Genomic DNA, 20,302 nt, shown 5'->3' on the forward strand with positions numbered 1-20,302 from the left:
TTTGGTTTTTTTTCCCCCCCAAGTTTCAGAGAGAGACTTTCATTAAAATACAACTTTAGGAAGTGGCTTAAAGTCAGGTTTAGGCCTACATTCAAATTTATTCCTGACACAAAAGCAGATTTTACAATGAAATCTTTCGGGGGGGCAGCCAAAGTGCAGCAAATGACCAACTTTATAAACCATTGAATCTCCACACAATTTCATCTCATACGAGTCAATTCATTCATGCGAACAAAGCAAATATGTTTGTTTTACCTGTCATCTAGCAGTCATAGGTCTCACACTAGACGAGGGTAAAAGAAGCTACCATTCTTAGTTAAATCTGTTTTGAGAGCTGCGAGGGAGGAGGAGGTGAACTCCAGACCGTTTTTGAATGACGGCATAACACCTACCCAGAAAACCACTGAAACCAACAAAAGGACCCACTACCAATGAAGCAAAACATAGGAGAATATGAATATTGCATAAACACACTCACCTGACTTAGGGAAAGCCTGCTTCACAGTCTAAAATAAATCCTTAGATGCAGCGTAAATCAGGACTACTTCTAACATACAGCTATGAGTCAGGTTGAACATTCTCGCAACTGGTGAATTTAACAGCTGTTCTTCATTTTGAGTTAAAAGTCTGACCCATTGTCCTGGTTTCAGCTGGGATAGAATTAATTTTCTTCCTAGTAGCTAGTAGAGTGCTATGTTTTTTGGATTTAGGATGAGAATAATGTTGATAACAAACTGATGTTTTAGCTGTTGCTGAATATTGCTTACCCTAAGTCAAGAATTTCTTTCCCATGCTTTGCCAACAAGGAGGTGCACAAGAAGTTGGGATGGGGCACAGCCAGGACAGGTGAACTGACCTAGCCAAAGGAATATTCCATACCATAGAACATCATGCCCAGAATATAAACTGAGGGGAGTTGGCCAGGAGGGGGCCAGTCACTGCTGGCGGATGGGCTAGGGATCTGTCAGCAGGTGGGGGAACAACTGTAGTATGCATCACTTGGTTTTCTTGGGTTTTACTCCTCTCTCTCTTTGTTATCTCCCTTTTCATTACAATTATTATATTTTACTTTATTTCAATTATTAAACTGTTCCTATCTCAACCCATGGGTCTTACCTTTTTCTGATTCTCCTCCCTATCCCACCAGGGTGAGGGGGAGGAGGGAATGAGTGGCTGCATGGTACTTGGTTGCTGGTTGGGGTTAATCCACAGCACCCATTTAGGATCTTTTAAGGAATCAGACAGCTTAGAACAGCAAGTACATGTTGTAGGGGAAGGAAGGGTGTTACTCTCTTGCTTGCAGGAAGGGGAGAGCAGGGGAGACAGCTTGCATCAGTCAAGGGGAAGTGGCAGGACATTAGCCATAGTACAACCTAGTACTGCCGAAAAGCTAAAGGAGATACAAGTCTTGGGCCAATTTCTGTCTGGAAAGAAAGTCAAAGCTGTGAGCCAAGAAACTATTTCCTGTTTTGTTCAAGGAAGGTAGACCTAAAGTTTCCTTTTAAAAATATTCTTGAAGTGCATCAAATACCCAGTGCTTCTCCTGTTTTTTCCTCCTCCTAAGCAAAATATTACAGACTACACTAAATCTGGTAAAAAATTGACTCAAAAAACCCACAAGCCGAACTCCCAAAGTTGCAGATTTAAGCTCAATCAAATATAAGCATATTAAAGGACAGTTAAGCACATAAAACACTCTCTTGCCAAGAAAGGAGGAGCTAATGAATTGAGATTTTAGCTAGTAGCTGTCTCAGTTCCTGTTATTTATTTTTCTTTACTGTTTTAAATGCATGTTCTTTCTACTCAAACTCATTTTGAATGAGAGATGAAAATTTAAATGTGCTACAGGGCAGAAAAACCTTCAAATCAAACCTCTTGAGAAGCTGATTTCAGGAAACGGGTAGCAGATTTCAGCAACTGGTGCAAAATGATAGAATGGCAATTTTCCTTCCCAATTGTAATGTAAGAAAGATGGAATAAGCCTTTGTGAGAAAACAGTCAACTGATCAGAAAGATTTGATATCAACACTTAGTAATTTACCTGCCAGAAGAGTTACGGTGCAATTAGGAGCACTGTACTGGGATGTGTTTCCAGACTATCCAAATACTCTCACAGCTAATACAGTAGCCTTTCTGTCTGCTGGCTGCATTAAAATGCTGTGTCTTATTCTACAATGCTGACAGCTGTATCAAATCTAAAAGAAATCAGCATTCACCTGTCACAACACCTTTCAGTACAGCACACACTGATTACCAGGCGCTCATTCATTAGCCCCACTTTGTTTGAAATTCTCCCTAATTGTGTGCTTGCTGCTTTTCCATTCATGACAGACAGCAATTCTGCTGGCAAGCTTAAGAATAAAATATCTGAACACCATCCTTAATTCACTCTTTAATTAACATATGCCTGCTGTATGAACACACTGAACCCTTTAACTGATTCTTACTGGATCTGGTCTTACTGGATCTCACTTTCCATTGGGAAGTGGTTTCTGTCCCAGGCACCAGCCTGTACCCTGGCCTGTCCTGCGACCTGCAAGGGCCCTGAAGGTGCCTTGCAATGGCCTCTGCCAGCACAGTGCCGCTTCTCTCTGACCCCAGGTACATGTTGCATTGGCAGGGCATGCTGGAGCTGGCAGACTTGCCCCTGCAGAAGGGTTCTGTGGAGCTCCTCAAGCAGAGATGGGAGTCCGCCAATGCTACGAGACCTGGCCCGATGCTCCGGTGCTCACCAGCCTCACGGTCCCTGGTGCCGGAAAAGATCAGCTACAGCAGCACTGTGCAGAAAGTGCCAGCAGACAGCAGGAGGGCAGATGTGTTCAAGGAGGAGATCCTAGGTGGCCCTCAGCAGATTGAGCACTTCCCTTTCACCGTGGAGGAGCTGCGGAGCCACTTCGAGGCCCTGGGCGGCAAGAAGGTAAGTGCCCGGGCTGGGCGGACACCATGAGGGAATGGAGATGGGCCCCAGGGCTGCAGGGCGGTTTCCTCAGCCTCACACTGCCCCCCTCCTGTGCCCTGCCAGCGATGGGCAGCACCAGCCACAGCTCCTGTGGATGTCCTGTGGACAATCTGGATTGCTATGTTACTAAGTGTTCTATAGATTTCCTTATTCCATGATGTTATTGGTCTGGATCATTTTAATGGTTGCTTACTGGTGCTATGTGCCAATCTGTCAGGTTAGTTAGTGTGCAATTGGGCTTGGTTGGTGCTTTTTTGGGGGGGGAGGGGGGAGAAAAACAAGATATTAGGGCCTGAGAGAAAAATTCCCAAATGAAACTATTTACAAACACTCTAAAACTTTCTGAAGCAAGTGCTTCTTATTTGTAGAACATTATTGACTCCCTTTCAACTGAGAAACCTGCTGTCACTTCACCCATTGGCTTTCACTGGCATAACATGACAGGCCTGAACAAATTGCAACCTTTATTTGTCACCAGATCTTTGTCTGAGAAATGTCTGTGATTTCTTTGAACTACCTGGGGAGAAGCTAGGATTTTTTGAAGCTTAAAAAATGCTTCAGCGAAGTACAGGATATCAAAAAGGTTATCAGTAATCTTAATTAGGGTAACTCCATCCATTTTTGTGGCTAAAAAGTCTTTCACCACGCTTTACCTCTTCTGCATGAAAACTAAAATGTCCCTGCAGGTTTTTGTTGCTGATGGAATATTTTATACCTTCCACGTTGTAATTCCTCACTTCTTGTTCAGTTATCAGGTTAAAAAAAACCCAACACATAAATAAATAAAAAATCCCCTTTGAATAATTTTTACCCCACTTCTCAATCAAAGATACACTAAAACTTGATGTCACAACTCTGTGTTCTACCACCTTCTAACTTGCTGCAGGATAACCGCGCCAGTCCATGTAGTCAGTCATTTACCCATTTAACTTTAATGCCCAGAGTGATTTAAACATGGTTTTCTGGTCCAGAAACTAGAGTAATGCATGCCAACTGTGATATAATTCACACACAAAATTCTGCTATTAAAAGATATTAGAAAGCTTTTTTATGTGAACAATAAAATAAAAATTCATGTGATTCATGAAAAATCTTTTCATTGGCTCTACACACATAACACAAAAAGTAGCAGCTACTAATAAAATAAAGGTTAAAACATTATGGGATTATTGAGCACTTTAAAGACCATATAAAATAGTCATAGACTGCTGCTAAGTGGCATACTCAAATGATTTTAAGGTGGAGACCTTTTTGGTTGATCTTAGTTGGTTTTTAATAATAGCAAAATAAACTTATTTTCCTATGAAGCAGTACATACAGTATTACAGACATGATCATTCTTGTAGGACCAAATTGGTTCTTTTTTAATGTTATTGATATGAAGTGCTTCTTACTGAGTGAGAATAATTTTTTGGACTTAAATGGCATTTTCACTTGACAGGATTGCAGACCTTTATTTAAACAATAATTACCAAGAAAGTAGAAGAACTCCTTGCTTCCAGTCTCAGAACTGTTGTTACACCAATTAAATATAACTTTGTTAGGGTTTCTTTGCAAAATTTGCTACTACTCTACCTGCAAATGCTTTGAATTCATGTGCAGCTTAGTATCTGAGCATTAGTAGTACTATTTCACTGATATACTTCATAAAAATTATTTCCAAGTACATCTCTTTTTGCTAGGTGTTCCTACAAGTGAAAATTTATAATTTCTGATATGAAAAGTAAGCAAAGGCTCAGTAAAAAGAGTGGGAGGTGGGTGGAAAAGTCAAGGATGTGTTACTTTCCTCTTCCTTGTAATTTTTTTGCCAGCAGTGCTGCACGTGAAATGTATTTAATTAGAGCTCTAGTTAAAAATCAATGTTTTTCTCTGGCCAGTCAGAAGTTAAAAAAGAGGTGTATTCTCTACAGAGGATGCCTTCTTGTTAAGTCACTGAAACTCATGCAAGAACTGCAACTGTTAAGATCAGTATCTTGCAAATAACATTGAAAAGCAGGTGGTGCTTATAAACTCGGAAGTGACAAGGGGTGGAAAACTGTGAGGAAGAGGCCCTTTTTTACAGAATTCAAGTGGAAAAGCTTGAATTCTGTTATCCTGTTCAGGTAGCTGCCTCAGGAAATAAGATTTGTATTGCCTTTGAGGATTTATTTCCCCAGCACTGTAAAACATCTTGAGGCTTGCGAAAAATGGAATCTGCATCATAGAAGACTTCTACAATGTAAGCATTACTTCAATATTTTTACCTAAAAAGAAAAATTTGAAAGTGAGTCTGCAAAAAATGTAGGCATTCATACCAAGAGGTTTTGATGCTGAAGAAGTATGGATACTTACAATCAGGTCATTCACTCACAAATCTTGGCAACCAGACCAAAAGCAGGACTGACCAGGTTCCAAAAAAATGTGTGAAGTCCGTAGGCATAGGAGTTCTGTGAAAGGACAGATTATTTCAGTAATATGAAAAGCTGGAACCAAACTGATACTTATGCTAACAATGGCATCAACATCTATGTCCAAGATCTAATGGCACAAAGAAGATGTAGATATTACTGATTCTGCCACTGATAACAGTGAATAACTACAAAAAAATAAAACCATGTCAGATAAGTATGATCCACAGCAATCTCAGGCTTTGCATGTATAAAGCCTGGACTTTGTATCATATTTTAAATTCATACACTGAAGGTATTTAAAGATGCATATTAGCATTTGATGTGTATCTGATTAATGATAAAGACCCTAGATGTTAGAGGTGACAAAGGCATTTATTAATATTAATGAATGTTAAGTATTTCAGTAGTTAAGAATTACACCATGAGATAAGATACTTGTCATGAAAAACAATAGCAATTTAATATGCCTTCAGAAGATACATTTTGACTATAGTTCTATCAAGTAATCAGTGATACAAGAAAATATGTATATCACAATATAATGCAAGGTTATGCAAAGGTAGCAAACTGATTGCTTAAGATTCAATGTCTTTCAGCCATAGTACATTTCCACGGGCAGGAGGAGTGAAAGATGGGGAATGAGCCTCTGCATTTTCCTTGCATTTCTGTGGTGGTTTCACCCAGAAGTGAAAGAGGAGGTTAGAACAAAGTTAGAAATGACTGTATGTAAAACTAAGTCAAAGCCATAGAAATCACAGTGGAATTTTTAAAATTTAAACAAAATGTCTTTTGAGGCTCAGTCTTATGCTCAGAAAAAGACTGCAAACTGTTACAACCCTGCTTAAATGGACTATCTCTTGACTAATCAGACTTCCAAGACCAAGGCCCATCTTATTGCATTATTCCACAGGAAGAAGATTTTATTCTAAGAAGGCAAAATACTGCTGATTAAAAATTCTAAAACCTCTCATTCAGGTTGCATTTCCATTGCAGTGCTGTTATTTGTATATGTACAAAATCAACAGAGAAAAATCAGGGCAGTTAAATAATGTTAAACCATGAAGTGGCTTCTGAACAGTTATATCAATCATATAAAGAACCCTCTGCTGGTTCAAAAGTGACAGACATTATTATAGGCAGCTGCAAATGTATTTAGACTTTTGGCATATTTTTCTTCCTGGTGGCTACATGGTGAACTGTGCCCAATCCTAAATATTTGAATGAAATTAACGCTTCATATTGCAATAAGGGAATACAAAAAAAGAGTAAATAAAGTCAGGGACTAAGTTTAATCATTTTGAAGTTAAATCACTTGGTAAAGTCAAATTACTTTTGCCTGAGTTTATCCAAGTGATACTTGGATGTATTTCCTTCTTAGGAGTATTAATAAGTTAATTATTAAGTCTGTTGCTGGAGCCTTTTAATGAAAGCCTGTAGTATCGGGCCTGTCCATATCTTTCCATTATTTAGAAACAGACTGATGTCCTATTCCGATAAAATGAAAACTATTTTCCCCTTTCCTATAGGAAAAAAATGTTTCTTAGGAAGTAATAATATATTAAAACATCAATTTACTGTACTGACTTATCACTCCTATGAAACAACTACTTTAGTTTATTAGCACTCAAAGGCATTGGAATGTTAAAGCAACTAAGGCCTGTGTCTGCTGGAAAGGGATTATGTATGTTTTTCTTAAATTATGTTAAAGCATCCCAACTGAGAAAGTAATTTCATGCTTACTTTTTAGAGAAACCTATTCAAAGAACTCATTAAAACCATTCATTTGAATAATCTGGTACATGTTCATTAAACTGTGTCCTTTGCAAAAAACATATGAACTGCTGCCAGAAAGTAAATGAAGGGAACAGATGTTTAATGTAAAAGGTTAGACCTTCATTAAAATTGTTTAAACAAGCAGCATCTTTTTTCCCTTAACACTCTCAGAAACATTTATATTAACTTAGCAAAGCCACACAATGCAGAAAAGAACAGAAACCCCACAACAACTGTAGGTCAGTTTTGTACCCTGTTAGCACTTGCATCATTTGTATTTTTGCTATGGATGAATGAAAGCAAATAGTGAGGAGTGAATGGGATGGCCAAACGATTACCCTTGCTGAAGAGCTTGATATTAAAGGGAGTGCTGTATGGTCAGCTGTCTGGATTTTGGCTTCATCTCTTTCTTAGCTCATTCTTTTTGTAACACAATGCATTCGTCCCCTTTGTTTTCATGAACACTTTTCAATTACAAAAGATTTCACAACAAGGAAAGGCCACGTTGTCTATGGGACTTGAACTGTAGATCATGAAGAACAGGTTTTTGGTAAAAATTCACATTGTTTTGTTTTTTTTTTTTTTCCTTAAAGGAGCACTTTCTTCTATGCTTTTACTTTCTCAGTAAATGTATCGAGTCTTCACATGTACCTTACAAATGATCTGAAAAAACAATCCTCCTCCCACTTTGGTTGTTATTATTTAACTCACCTCTGAACTGGATTGGCTTTTCAGAGTTTAGAAGATGTATTAAATTTTTGCTTTTCTAGAAACTGCACGTGTTGACAGAGTTCTCACTGATTCTACAATGTTTTACGCCACGGAAAGCAGCTGTTCCAGTGGTGGGAATGGAGCTTTCATTTTATCTTTATCAACTCTTGAAGCATGGAAGTGACACGGAAAGATGGGAAGTAAATACGAACTATTGCAGTATAGTGTGTACACATATATACACATATGTGTGTATATATACACATATATATATCTTCTATAAAGTACTGCTGTTCCTTCCTGTTTAATCAGTGAATTGGCAATGATTTACATTCCATACCAGTGTATCACCTGTAGTTCTTCAGTTTTTCTGAGCTGTTTTCTCTGTTAGTTACACCATTGTATTTTCATTGTACATACACGCAGAATTAACTATTTTCTGGAGAGGGCACCTGCCTTCCTCAAGGTGTTATGCACGATTGGATTTGAAATCAGCACAAATGATTCACACTTAGACAGCTCAGCATTTCAGACCACCTTCTCCAACATGCCCCTATTAACTAGTTTCTCTAGTGGCCCATGACACTAGTTTCGCTAGCTGCCTAATTATTAAGTAAATATGCTTAGGCCAAGTATTTGAATGTTTTCCATATAACAAGTTATAGTATTTTCCTTTAACAGAGCCTCAAGAACTCTTTTATTCTTCTGCCCTCGATTCAGCTCTACCATTTTTTGTGCTTTATTTGGAGGTGCGGACAGCAGAGGAAACAATCTGTAATAGGATCTCACTTTAAAAGGGTAGAATCATCCACTTTTCCTCACAGTGAGAGATGTTAGTGTTTGAGCTATGGCAACGAGGAAGCTTGCTAGAAAAAAAGTAGGACAGATCAGTTGGAAAATTGATACTTGTGTGTCACCAGTTCCTTTTTAGAAATTAAATTTGGGTTTAATCTCATTTACATATAAAGTACTCTTGAGCAGGCTGCATTTTTATAAGGAACAGGATGGGATGGACTATAGTCATATGCCCTCAACTAAACTATCCAAAGGAAGACTCCTTTGTGCTGAGATTTAATAAGTTTTTTGCTTCACAACATTCTTGTTGCTTACTGCTTATTCAGAATCCATGAAGATTGATCATGTATCATGTGCTGCGGATGAGGGTGGCTTACTTTTAGGATCACTCATCCTCAACAAATTGCAATGATTTCAGGTGTAGGTCTCATTTCTGTCTGATTATTGTCTGGCTCTACTCCCTACGTTCTTTCTGCCCCACTCTTAAAAAGACTTCTTACCTGGTTTTTTGGCTGTTGTATTTTTAACTTAAAGAGGCACTTTTCAGCTGTTACGATGAGTCTTTTGTGGAGTACAGTTAGGTAACAGAAAAAATTATTTTGACACTGCATCAAACACTACTTCCCAGGATGACTGACTTTCCTAGGAAGGCAGTCTAAAAATCTGAAAGTTCTTTCTGGAACAGGGAAGCTTTTAAACAGAAGCATTTAAAAAACACATAGCACATTTTGACTACAAGATTAAGTCCAGATTTTTTTTATGTTGCTGAACACAACCATACTTCCATCATTACATGGTAACAGATATCCCTAAAAAGTTACATATATACACAGCAGTTTACCAGGTATTGTAGAAGTCTAGAAAGTGAGAAATGTGCACAGCCAGAAAGACTTTTTATTAATACAGAGCTTCTGACAGTTTTTGAGATATTTTCAGGACTTCTACCTGTCTCACTGCAGATATGACATCGTTTTGCCTGTAGTTCTTTCACTAAAGACCAGTGAAGTTAAAGAGAAATATTATTTTATTTTGTGCTAACTGAAGTTCTACAACTGAGCCTGTAATTTGGAAATGGAATAAATGGAGGAGAATCTCATTCACTTCAGGAAAGCTGAAAGAATTAAAAGCATCAGGTTGGGTTTTTCTTTCAAAGTGCTAATACTGTAATAAAAGGGTATTTGTAATAATAGAATAGAAGTGTCTATATATGTTTCTATATGCAATATTGAAAATGGCACCAATGAAAGAACACTAAGTTGTATAGAAAGATATACAACGTTGTCTTATTTTGCTCTCCCTCCTTGCATTTTTTTGAGGATTTAGGGGAGTCTTGTGGTTGTTTTTTTTTTTCACAGTGCACTGTAAGCTGCAGTGGTTACAAGAAGAAATGAGATTGTGAAAGAACCTGACTAACTTCAATTTTTAAGCTGTTCGTTTTATTTTGAACAGACAGGAGATCTGGTATTTCTCTAGGGCCTGATTTAAGAGAACTTGCCTTCTTGTAAGTTCAGGATTATAGCACACTGACTAGTCTTTGGCTCAAGTCTCCAGAAGGCAGAGAAAAGCACAGAAGCTCTGCCTTCCATATGTGGATGCTATATCTAATCTGACTGCATGCTATTAAGGAAGCACACCAAGAGAATGCAGAAATGAGGAAAATTACCCTTGGGGCTTCTTAGGAAAAGTGCACACACACACAAAAAAGAAGTCATGAAAGGGTTCTACTTTGAAGATATGATCGCTTAGAAATGACCCAGAAATTGGCTGTTGTAGAAATAATCTTTAACATTTTAAAATCTGCAGAGCTCCATAAAGTTAAAATCTTTTCACTTAGAGAGAAGTTGTATGTGATGTCCATTGAGTTTTGCACAGTTTGATCTTAAGCGTGAAGAATTGTGCTTTCTGGGTCATCAAAAAAATTACCTCTTCTCTTTCCAGACATATAAGCCAGTAAATACTTCATTTTACCCAAGTCTATTTTTGTTGTATGGTTTCCAACCTATTAGCCAGCGGCATCAGAGCTTGATAACCTCTGTGGGAAACTGACCATAAAGCACTTGGAAAGGCATAGTTCCTTTCCATGGTCACTGGCCAGAAAATGACGTTTGGAAAAGTGTGTTTCATTTATAACATGTTCTTTAACTTCATCTCCACATTTAGTTTAATTTTAGTTTGCAATGTTGTATAGACAATCTTCTTATCCTAAGTAACTTCTTCTTAAGTATTTGTCACTTGTGGCAGAAAGCAACAAATCTTAAAACATTTTCACCGTCATTCTGTCTGCTGGTATTTGGAACAATTTACCAGCCTGTAGTATCTTAATCAACTCTTGAAGCATGGAAGTGACACGGAAAGATGGGAAGTAAATACGTCCACTGCATGGCTTGGGGAAAAAGCACTTGGAGGGAAACATAACATCTGGGTTAAGTTGATTAGAAAGGAAATAAGCTTGTGACATAAAGTCTGGGAAATCCACAGGTGGTGGTATGCAGGGGAGAGCAGATCCATAAATTAAACAGGATTGAAAGAGACATTACCTGCTGTTGCAGAGTACAATGTGTAATATGTCAAATGAATAATTTCAAGTTAACAATCAAATAAGCACCTGCACCAAAACATACTCACACTATTTCAACAGGCTATTCAAAATGTAAAATAAAATCCCCAATATGTCTATTCCTGTTATCTTTCTTCCCAACCTGTATAACATTTGTGAGAACAAACTGTTGACAATTCTGTTGTTCTCTGACAGTATCTAGTAGACAGAGAAATGGACTCACCATGTTTTCTGAAGTTGTTGTCATGAGGTTGAAGTAAATGGGTCCAAAATAACCATACTCAGGAGTTTCATGCTACTGTTCTGAATCTTCGTGAAAGCAGAACAATTCCTGGGTTTTCAGAGAGAAGTACAGCATAGGATACCTTCCATCTTTATACATCCAAGACACAGGTAGTACCAGTATATGGGTAGATGCCAACATGAGTCATTATAGCACAGAAGGTACAAATGACCTGCTAATACACTTTACTGCATCAGCTGTCTTAAAGGAAGACATCCTTCAGGGATCCTTTTCACAAACAAGATCTCTCATGTGTGCTTCTGTTTGTGTTCCTTTAGCTCTGTGTCTTCTTCCTTTTGTCAAGTAGTCTTTTTGCTCTGTTTTCTCTTTCAAAAAAAGTTCTGTAAAGATGGAATCCTTTTTTGGATGTTAGCTGCCTAGATTTAAAGCAACATGGCACATTATCTTAAAACTGAGCAATCTCTAGGCTTTTAGCAAACAGGAAAGAAAAATGAAAATAACTGGCATACTTTAACCCTGCTTCTTTTTTCTCTCCTCTGTCATGGTGTGATGGTATATTTGTTTCAACTGTAAGACTTGATTAATAAGATTGGAACAGTAGATGTTACCCAGGATTAGGCAGTTCATGAACTTTGTATACCCAGGTGTTCAACCTATGCATTGTCTTTCTCTGAAGCTGTTTATAAGAAGTTCTGTCACAGATAATAAATATCATTTCTGGACTATGGGTATGAAAATGGTCTAGTAATACTAGTTTTGAGCATCTCCCTAGTTATGCCCACTGTCTCACAGTCTCCATCATTTACCATAATTTATAGCTCATCTTGAATTCTCTGTAGCTACATCTCTTACATAATACCCTCTTTATATGCTCATTGTTAATATTCCATTGTAGGAGATCTGTTTCATTTTCTTTTCTTACTAATTTTCAAACATCAGCCCAGTATCTGATGAAAGAAAATGCTATTTCTTAAAAATATGGAATCCTGATAATACATAATTTTACTAGCTTTTATAGATAGTAATATTGTGGGGCAAAAACTAATTTAAAAACACACAATGAATATTAGATAAAAAAGCTTTCGCTTAAGATAATTAGTTGAGCCCATATAAGCATTGTATTAAAAAAAAAAAAAAAGCAGTGGTGTAAATCTTAATTTAGATGACTGAGAAAAGGTTTACAAGGAATTTTAAATTCAGGAGTGCTGCAGACTTCACCAAAAGCTCCCAGCATGTGAGTGATGTGCAGAGAAAACGACTTAGAAGGTTCTCTTCATGTGCCCTGTATTATTACCAAATAAATGAAAAGTTATGGGCACTTGAACACATATTGCTTATTATAGTTTTGGAAGTAATATCAGAGAGTACACCATATGTTTAAGTTTTTAAATTAGTATATGTTTAATGGAAATGAACATATTTAAGACTTTAAAATGTGTCAACAAGTTGGAGCTCTTACTAAGGGAGAGATTGTCTTTAGTTAGACTAAGCCTGTGCATTTTTCTTTTTGCTCTTGACTACAACAGAGGGATCTGCCTCAGTTGCTTGAACAACTGAAGGAAAATGCTTCTTCTGTCCTGCTTCTAAAAGTGGTATCAGTGAACTCTGGGATCTAGCATGCTCAGCATTACTGGAAAATTATCAAATCTGAGAAGCCAAGGCAATATTTTGGAAGGAAACAAAGTGGAGGGTCAAGGGAGAAAATTGGTGTATGCGAGAATGTACAGCTAAAATACAATGCCCACTAAGACCTAGAAATATTAGTCATTTTGTAAAAGTCAGTCATGTGCTTCCCCACTCTGTTAGTGCTTTGGTTTCTGCTTTGTTAGTTTTGTTTTCTGTTTCACACCACAACATACTTCTAATAACTTCCAGCAATTTAAAATAATTACAAAAATCATGAAATAGCAAATGACTGTGGAAAATGACAACAGAAAGAATGTAAATGTCTGCAGCAATACTAGACACCAAATGATCATGTTAGAAAACAACACTTTCAAAATCATTATTTTGTTTTGCTTAAAGGCAAAGACACACACTGAGATATTTTAAGAACGTTAGGCGGTCTAAACTGATATGCCTCTGAATCTAAGCAAATTTCAGCAAGAGTGTGCAAAGAAAAGCATATATTCTCAGTGAATTTATGAGAAACAAACAAACAAAAAAAAAACCCAAGCCCACACATGCTCTCATGAAACCCCAAATAAAAACAATTTTTTTTCCAGTCCCATGCCTGCAATTAACAGTAGCACTGATAAAGTAACAGTTCTTAAATTTCCACTGTAAGAGTGAAAACACTAAGAGTTATAAAATTACATGCCTAAATATGCATTGTAAGAGAAAAAAAAGATAATAAAGAACAAAAGTATAAACTTAGAGCTGACACAGGAATTTAGTATACAGCTGTGTTCCTTTTACAATTGCAATGCAAAGAGGGTACTAAGTTTATTGTGGAAGCTTTAAATAAAACTTTATGGTACTAAAACAGAGCAATATTATTTACAAAAGTGTGGGGTTTTTTTAAATGTTGTGGTAAAACTTTTTTCCAATTACTTTGCAATTATTATATAAATAGAAAGGACAAGCTATCATGTTTGATTGAAATGTTTGGTATATATGTGTAAATAAAAAAGTGAAAAATGCAAGGGGATACAGAAGAGGAAAGCTACTGTGTTTAATTTTTGCAATGTTTCAAATCTTAATTTGTGCCTCCTATGTGGTGAGATAGCATTTTATGCTGCCACAGGTCATGATTTTGGAAAAATAACTCTGACGTTATTCTTGGTTACTAATCACACTGGTTTAGAAAACAGTTTCCATGACTTGAACCAAGCCTGAAAACTGTAGCTTGTTAATGCTGGTTACAAAGCTGTGCTGCCTGTACTCTCTCCAGTCTTGTTGCTGTTCTTTCTAGTATTTTTCATACTAAACACAGCTGTCTCAGATCTGGACTTCTTATTCTGCATGTTTTACTGGTAATGTATTGCCAGTGATTTATATAGACTTCTAGTACCAACTTAGTATAAATTGTTTGATTTGTATGTGATTTTATTTCAATTTGCTTTAAAAAGCTGTAGTAAGATTTACTTCTACCAAGTTTTTTATTTCGCAGTTTTCATAAATTTTATCTTGATTTAGTTTTTCACAGATATCGTAGCTGGCCTGCTTCAAATGACGTTACTCAATCACTATAGTATCACATGCTTGAAAAAAGCTCAATAAAACATGTTTGATCACTGTCAAATTACTTAACTGTGGCCTCGGTTTCCTTATGTGCTTCAGAAACACAGAACTATTTTGTCCTCCAAAAATGCCAGTAGAGATGGACCATTGCACAATATCATTTTAGGAAGCGCAGTTTCTGTAGCTACTGTATGTCCTCTAGTTGTCTGTTTAATCTATTGTCCAGTTCCCGATTTAGCACAAATATTCATTATCATACTGTGAAAACTGTTGTATTTCAAATCAACATAATACAACAAGCTGCACATAACTGATATTCCTTCCATGGGACAGAGTCTGAACAGCTCAATAATTTAACGTGTGCCAAATGCTGTTAACTATTAAAAAAATTTCCCTTTTTAGCTCAAAGCATTAGGCCATTGCTTTTTAAGTAGTAACACAAGGGACCCTGTATCAATTTTCCTATGGTGATACATGGCAAATCAGTAGGAGTTTTGGTAGTTAAGACTGAAATCTATAAGCATTTCGAGGCAGGTGTTAGCCCCTCTATGTGTTTTCTTAGTGTAGAACCCCATTCTGAGATGGTGTCGTGGTCTAACTAAGCACCACACAGCCACTTGCTCACTCCTCCTCAGTGGGATGGGGGAGACAATCAGAAGAGTAAAAGTGAGAAAACTCATGGGTTGAGATAAAGACAGTTTGATAGGTAAAGCAAAAGCCGTAAGTGCGCAAGCAAAGCAAAACAAGAAATTAATTCACTGCATCCCATCGGCAGGCAGGTGTTCAACCATCTCCAGGAAAGCGGGTCTCCATCATGAGTAACAGTTACTTAGGAAGACAAACACCATCGCTCCCAACATCCCCCCTTTCCTTCTTCCCCCAGCTTTATGTGCTGAGCATGATGTCACATGGTGTGGGATATCCCTTGGGTCAGTTGCGGTCAGCTGTCCCAGCTGTGTCCCCTCCCAACTTCTTGTGCACCCCCAGCCCACTCACTGGTGGGGTGGGGTGAGAAGCAGAAAAGGCCTTGACTCTGTGTAAGCACTGCTCAGCAATGACAAAAATATCCTTGAATTATCAATGCTGTTTTCAGCACAAATCCAAAACACAGCCCTATACTAGCTACTGTGAAGAGAATTAACTCTATCCCAGACAAAACCAGCACAGATGGCAATTCTGCAAATAGATCTTCTTTTTCCTCAGGTGGGCAAGAATCTCTTTTCGGGGCCTCTGTTCCATGTATACAGCAAAGTTATTTTATACCCTTGCTCCAAATGATAATACTGACTTATTTTAAAACTGTCTGTAACAGCTAAAAAGGATAAGCATCTCTGGAGCTGGTCTGGGTTAAAATGAATGAGCCGGTTCCAGGCAGCCATACGGGTTTTTTTAAAGCCTCTTGAGAAATTCTGTGTTAGTGAAGTGGTGCAATGCAGAGAATCAACCGAGAATCATGGCTTTGTCTCAACAGTTTACTGACTGGCTTCATAGAGTTTATGCAGCAGGTGCTATTAGGACTCTTCTGTAATAGTCACTTTAGGGTTTTTTTTGTCAATCTTAATAATGCCATGAGCATTCCAGCAGATGGTAGACAAGATTCCATGCACTCCCTGCTTCTATATTGCACAAGAATGGATGTCCATCATATTTTTAATTACAAATGAGAAATATATCAGAAACAGACTTGTCTCATGCTGGCATTTCCAAAGGCTTTTTCCAGGCAGGCCAGGACTATGTTCCTTTATCTTTTCTTTTTTTATATTTTACTGAGATTGCGTGATTCACAGGAGATATTATCAGCTCGTTCAGCACTAGAGTTAGCCTCAAATCATTCCTGTGTACTCTCCAGCAAAGCAGTCTCTTGTTTTGAATTCGAATTTGAGATGCCAGCTTTTTGTAGGCAATAGTAAATGTTAGGGGCCAGTCCAGCAAAGCATTTAGACATTAAGTATAACTTGAATTGCTATTGAGAACAATTATTTGAATAACAACCTTCAAGTATTTAAAGTTACAATGACAATAAAATGCACTGATGGATCAAGATTTTATGTAACTACTTTTAAAGCAACAGATTTGATTTCTGAACACTTATCCTACTGCTCCACTTGCTTCCTACCTCATCACCCATTCATAGATTTATTATTTTCCTTTCAACTTATGCTTTTACCCTTTCTCTTTAGGCCTATTCCTTCTACCCCTCTTCGACATTTCTTACATGTGCATTCTTTTAGTGGAGACCATATACAAAATGAAAGTTAGGTGGTAGCTAGCTTTCCTTTAGGTAGCACATGTAAAAAAAAGTAGTTAAGACATGACGAGATGGGGATGAATGCATTTTTTGAATATACTTAAAGATGTCCTTTAAAAAAAATTACATACTTTGAACATTAATAGCAGCTTTTGGCAATCTATTTAATATACTCACTGCGAATTCCTCTTCCAATCCAAGGTAGTTCAATGTATGCAGAAAAGGTAGTAGTAATTTGGTAAACAGTTTTCCTCTATTTAAAACTTTATGTGTTCTGGCTTACTGACTTTTAGATTAGTGCAGGACTGGATAGCAAGTGGAAAATCCACTATCTAAATGAAGCATAGTCACTCAGCAGGCCACTGAAATCGGAATCTTTATCGTTGGCATTTCTAAATGTAATGACTGCATATTCCTTGAGATTTGGCACTCCAGTGCTTTATTCTTTTCATCATGTCTAGAGGATGAGATTAGAACATAAAAATAGCTTCTCATGTAACCTGTTTCCAAAAGCCCATTCAAAAATAGAATATAATATCAGAGCCAGTACATAAAACTGAAGTAATTACATGATAGAAAGTTACTTAGATTTCAACAAATTTTGTCCAACCAAAAACGGAATAAATGCTGTTAAACAGGGTGCTCACACAACAGTCTATGTCCTAACTGAATACCTGCTCCCACCAAGAACACACACATAGTTACAAAAGCTTGACATGAATTGAACCTTGCATAAATCAGAAAGAAAAAAAATTATTTTAGTTTTAATTTGGCAACTTTTGTGAGACTTGCATATATTAGCATCTAATTAAGCACTTCTTGGCACTACCTCGGTGCTTTTTCGATAAGTGGCATTTATTATGCTATCCTTATGAAGCAGATGTCTTTGCCATTCACTGTCATTAGGTTATCTGAGTAGATACCCCAATAAAACAGTATGCAAATCCCAATTAAAAGGAGTTTATGGTAATCATAACACCTTCCAATAACTTTTCACAGTAGGAAATATCATTTTCTGAGAATAAATCTGAGCTCTAGCACTTCAGATGGAGCAATAGTGCAAGAAAATCATCCCTCAGAAGCCCCACTAAGACAGGGGTGCTGTTTGCAAAATGGGGCTAGGGCAGCTGGAGACTGTCATGTGGGGGGCACTGCGATAGTGAAAGGGAGGAATGGAAAAGAATGCACATGGTCATAGAACTAGTTTGTTTAGAACAAAAAGTTCTGCACAGCGCTAAGCATGCAGCTGCTCTGCCTTAGACCATCATCACTGTATATCAGAACGGCACCATCCTCACAGAGACCATATTCTATAAATTACTATGGAACACTGTGGTAAAAGCTAAAATTAGCTATGAAAATACAGAGAACTTAATTAGAAACAACTAAAAGAGAATTAATGTATTTAAAATTACAGATCCACTACAGTGTATGTATATTTTGCAGACAAATATATTAGCAGTCCCCTAAAATGTCTCTGTAATTATAGAGGAAAATATACGGGGGTTTTTTGGGTACATTATTACAGGCAGCAGTATATAGAAATCAAAAGACAAATTAACAAAGAGATTTGGAACAATAAACACCAATCTCAAACTACTTAATATGAAGCTACAGTAAATTGCATTCAGCCACCTATAACAAAGTGCTTCACGGGACTAGGATGACAAATTAATATCATGGCATAAAACTGAAAAAAGTATTCCTAGAATTAGTAATTGACATTGTTTACTGAAATCTCCACATTACAAAAATACTGAATAAAAAGCCCACTGCAGTCTTGAAAAATGGGAATAATGCTTATTACAAAACCAAACCTGAGATTTAGACAAGTTTGCAGGTGGAAAAATCAAACACTAAAGACAAATGGTAATACTTTATGTCTAAGCAATTTGTAAGTATTATCCCAGATTTCCAGTTTTATTTGACACATATGCTTTTCTGAACACAGGAAAATAAGCTGAATGAAAATACCCTCTGCCATAGTGGCTAAGATCTCAGAAGTCTGTCCATAAAAGAATTTACATGAAAATCTTTTAACTAGGGCCAATATTCCTGTAACTGATATTAAAAATGGTCCAAAAATACATTAATTTTTTTTTAAATCCCATTAAATGTCCAAAATACTACTTACATAAATTTTATAGGTAATGGAGTTGCTACTGCAGAGATGAAAATGTGAAAAAACATTATAGAAATATGCTACAAGTTCATAAAATTAATCGAGTTAAGAAAAATGCAAATCAAATTTATATTGGTCCCTAGCTTGCAAGAATAAGAATAAGAAACAGTAAATTCTGAAGTTTTTTAGCTCTTACTAGTAACTACAGAATAATGTAGTAGGAATTTAAAAAAAAAAAACCACTAGATGAGTTTGTTCTCAAAGATGCCAACAGTAGTTGAAAACACAGTATATTTTGAGTTTTCTGTTTTGTTCTAATACTATAGAAATTAGAGTATCATTAAAGTGATTCTCTGGTGTTGACCACTGAAAGCACACACAATGCTGTGGCAGTATGATCCTGAGGCTGCTCTCATTTATGCCAGTACTGGCTGTTTGCAGAACTGGAGAAGTCGGAGACAGACATGTTCAGGCTGATCTAACAACATGCACAGCTGCATTTTTTTCACTTCTCCTCTGCTTAGCCATTTCTGCATCACAGATTATCCGCACCAGATTTCAGACATAGTGGTCAGCTCTTCAGCTGTTTTAAAGCAAAATATCATAATTAATACTGGGTTGTAATTGTAACTGATAATCAATTCTGAAAAGGGTACAAAAGGAATAGCAGTTTGAAGCCATAGCCCTTCCCACACAAAATACCCTATTCATTTCAGCCACCTGCTGTATCCTGATACCCTTGGCACATAAGTATCTCATTCCTCTCAGCATACCTATGTTCTGGCCAAGCTCTCTATCCTACCTGTGCAGCAGCTGCCCACCTGCACTGTCATGCCTGCACTGTAACCCAGCCTGGTCACAGAGCTTATCTTACTGGCACTGTGCCACCCTGTCATTTATGAGTGGGATGTGCAACCTGAAAGTATCTGACAGACTAGTGAGGAAGGGCACACGAAATGTCATGGAGCAGAAAGACAGCTACTTTCTTCACTCCAGAAATGTTTCTCTTGCTATTACCCTCCAAAAATACTTTCCATAATAGCCAAGGAAAATATGCTGCTAACTGTAAAAGCAATTAGAGAGTAATTCAAATTAGTTTTAAACCAATTATCTCCTGTAAACCTGATAAATAAAAGGCAACAAACCCCACAATACTCGTTAAGATGCCCTATACCACCTTTAAATCTAGATATGTTTAGGTTTTCCAGTGTGTTGATTGTACCTCCTGGCCTATCTGTTAAAATTATCCACTGTATGCAAGATTACTTTTCAAGTTCAATTCCATATAAGCAGTAGCAGCAGTACTCTTTGGGGGGGCGG

At 37.2% G+C, this 20,302-nt stretch overlaps 1 protein-coding gene across 1 annotated transcript in view; it reads left to right on the forward strand.

Moving 5' to 3' along the window:
- Positions 1-2,560: 2,560 nt before the first annotated feature.
- LOC104158265 (LIM domain and actin-binding protein 1-like) overlaps positions 2,561-20,302 on the forward strand; it is a gene marked incomplete at its 3' end in the record, with an annotated part of 44,952 nt that continues 27,210 nt past the window's right edge. The window contains exon 1 of the mRNA XM_009695870.1: positions 2,561-2,917. Within this exon, the coding sequence (XP_009694172.1) occupies positions 2,561-2,917 (357 nt within the window). The remainder of the gene's footprint in view (positions 2,918-20,302) is intronic.

This window comes from Cariama cristata, unplaced genomic scaffold (assembly GCF_000690535.1).
Source record: "Cariama cristata isolate BGI_N322 unplaced genomic scaffold, ASM69053v1 scaffold82, whole genome shotgun sequence".
Lineage (NCBI taxonomy): Eukaryota > Metazoa > Chordata > Aves > Cariamiformes > Cariamidae > Cariama > Cariama cristata.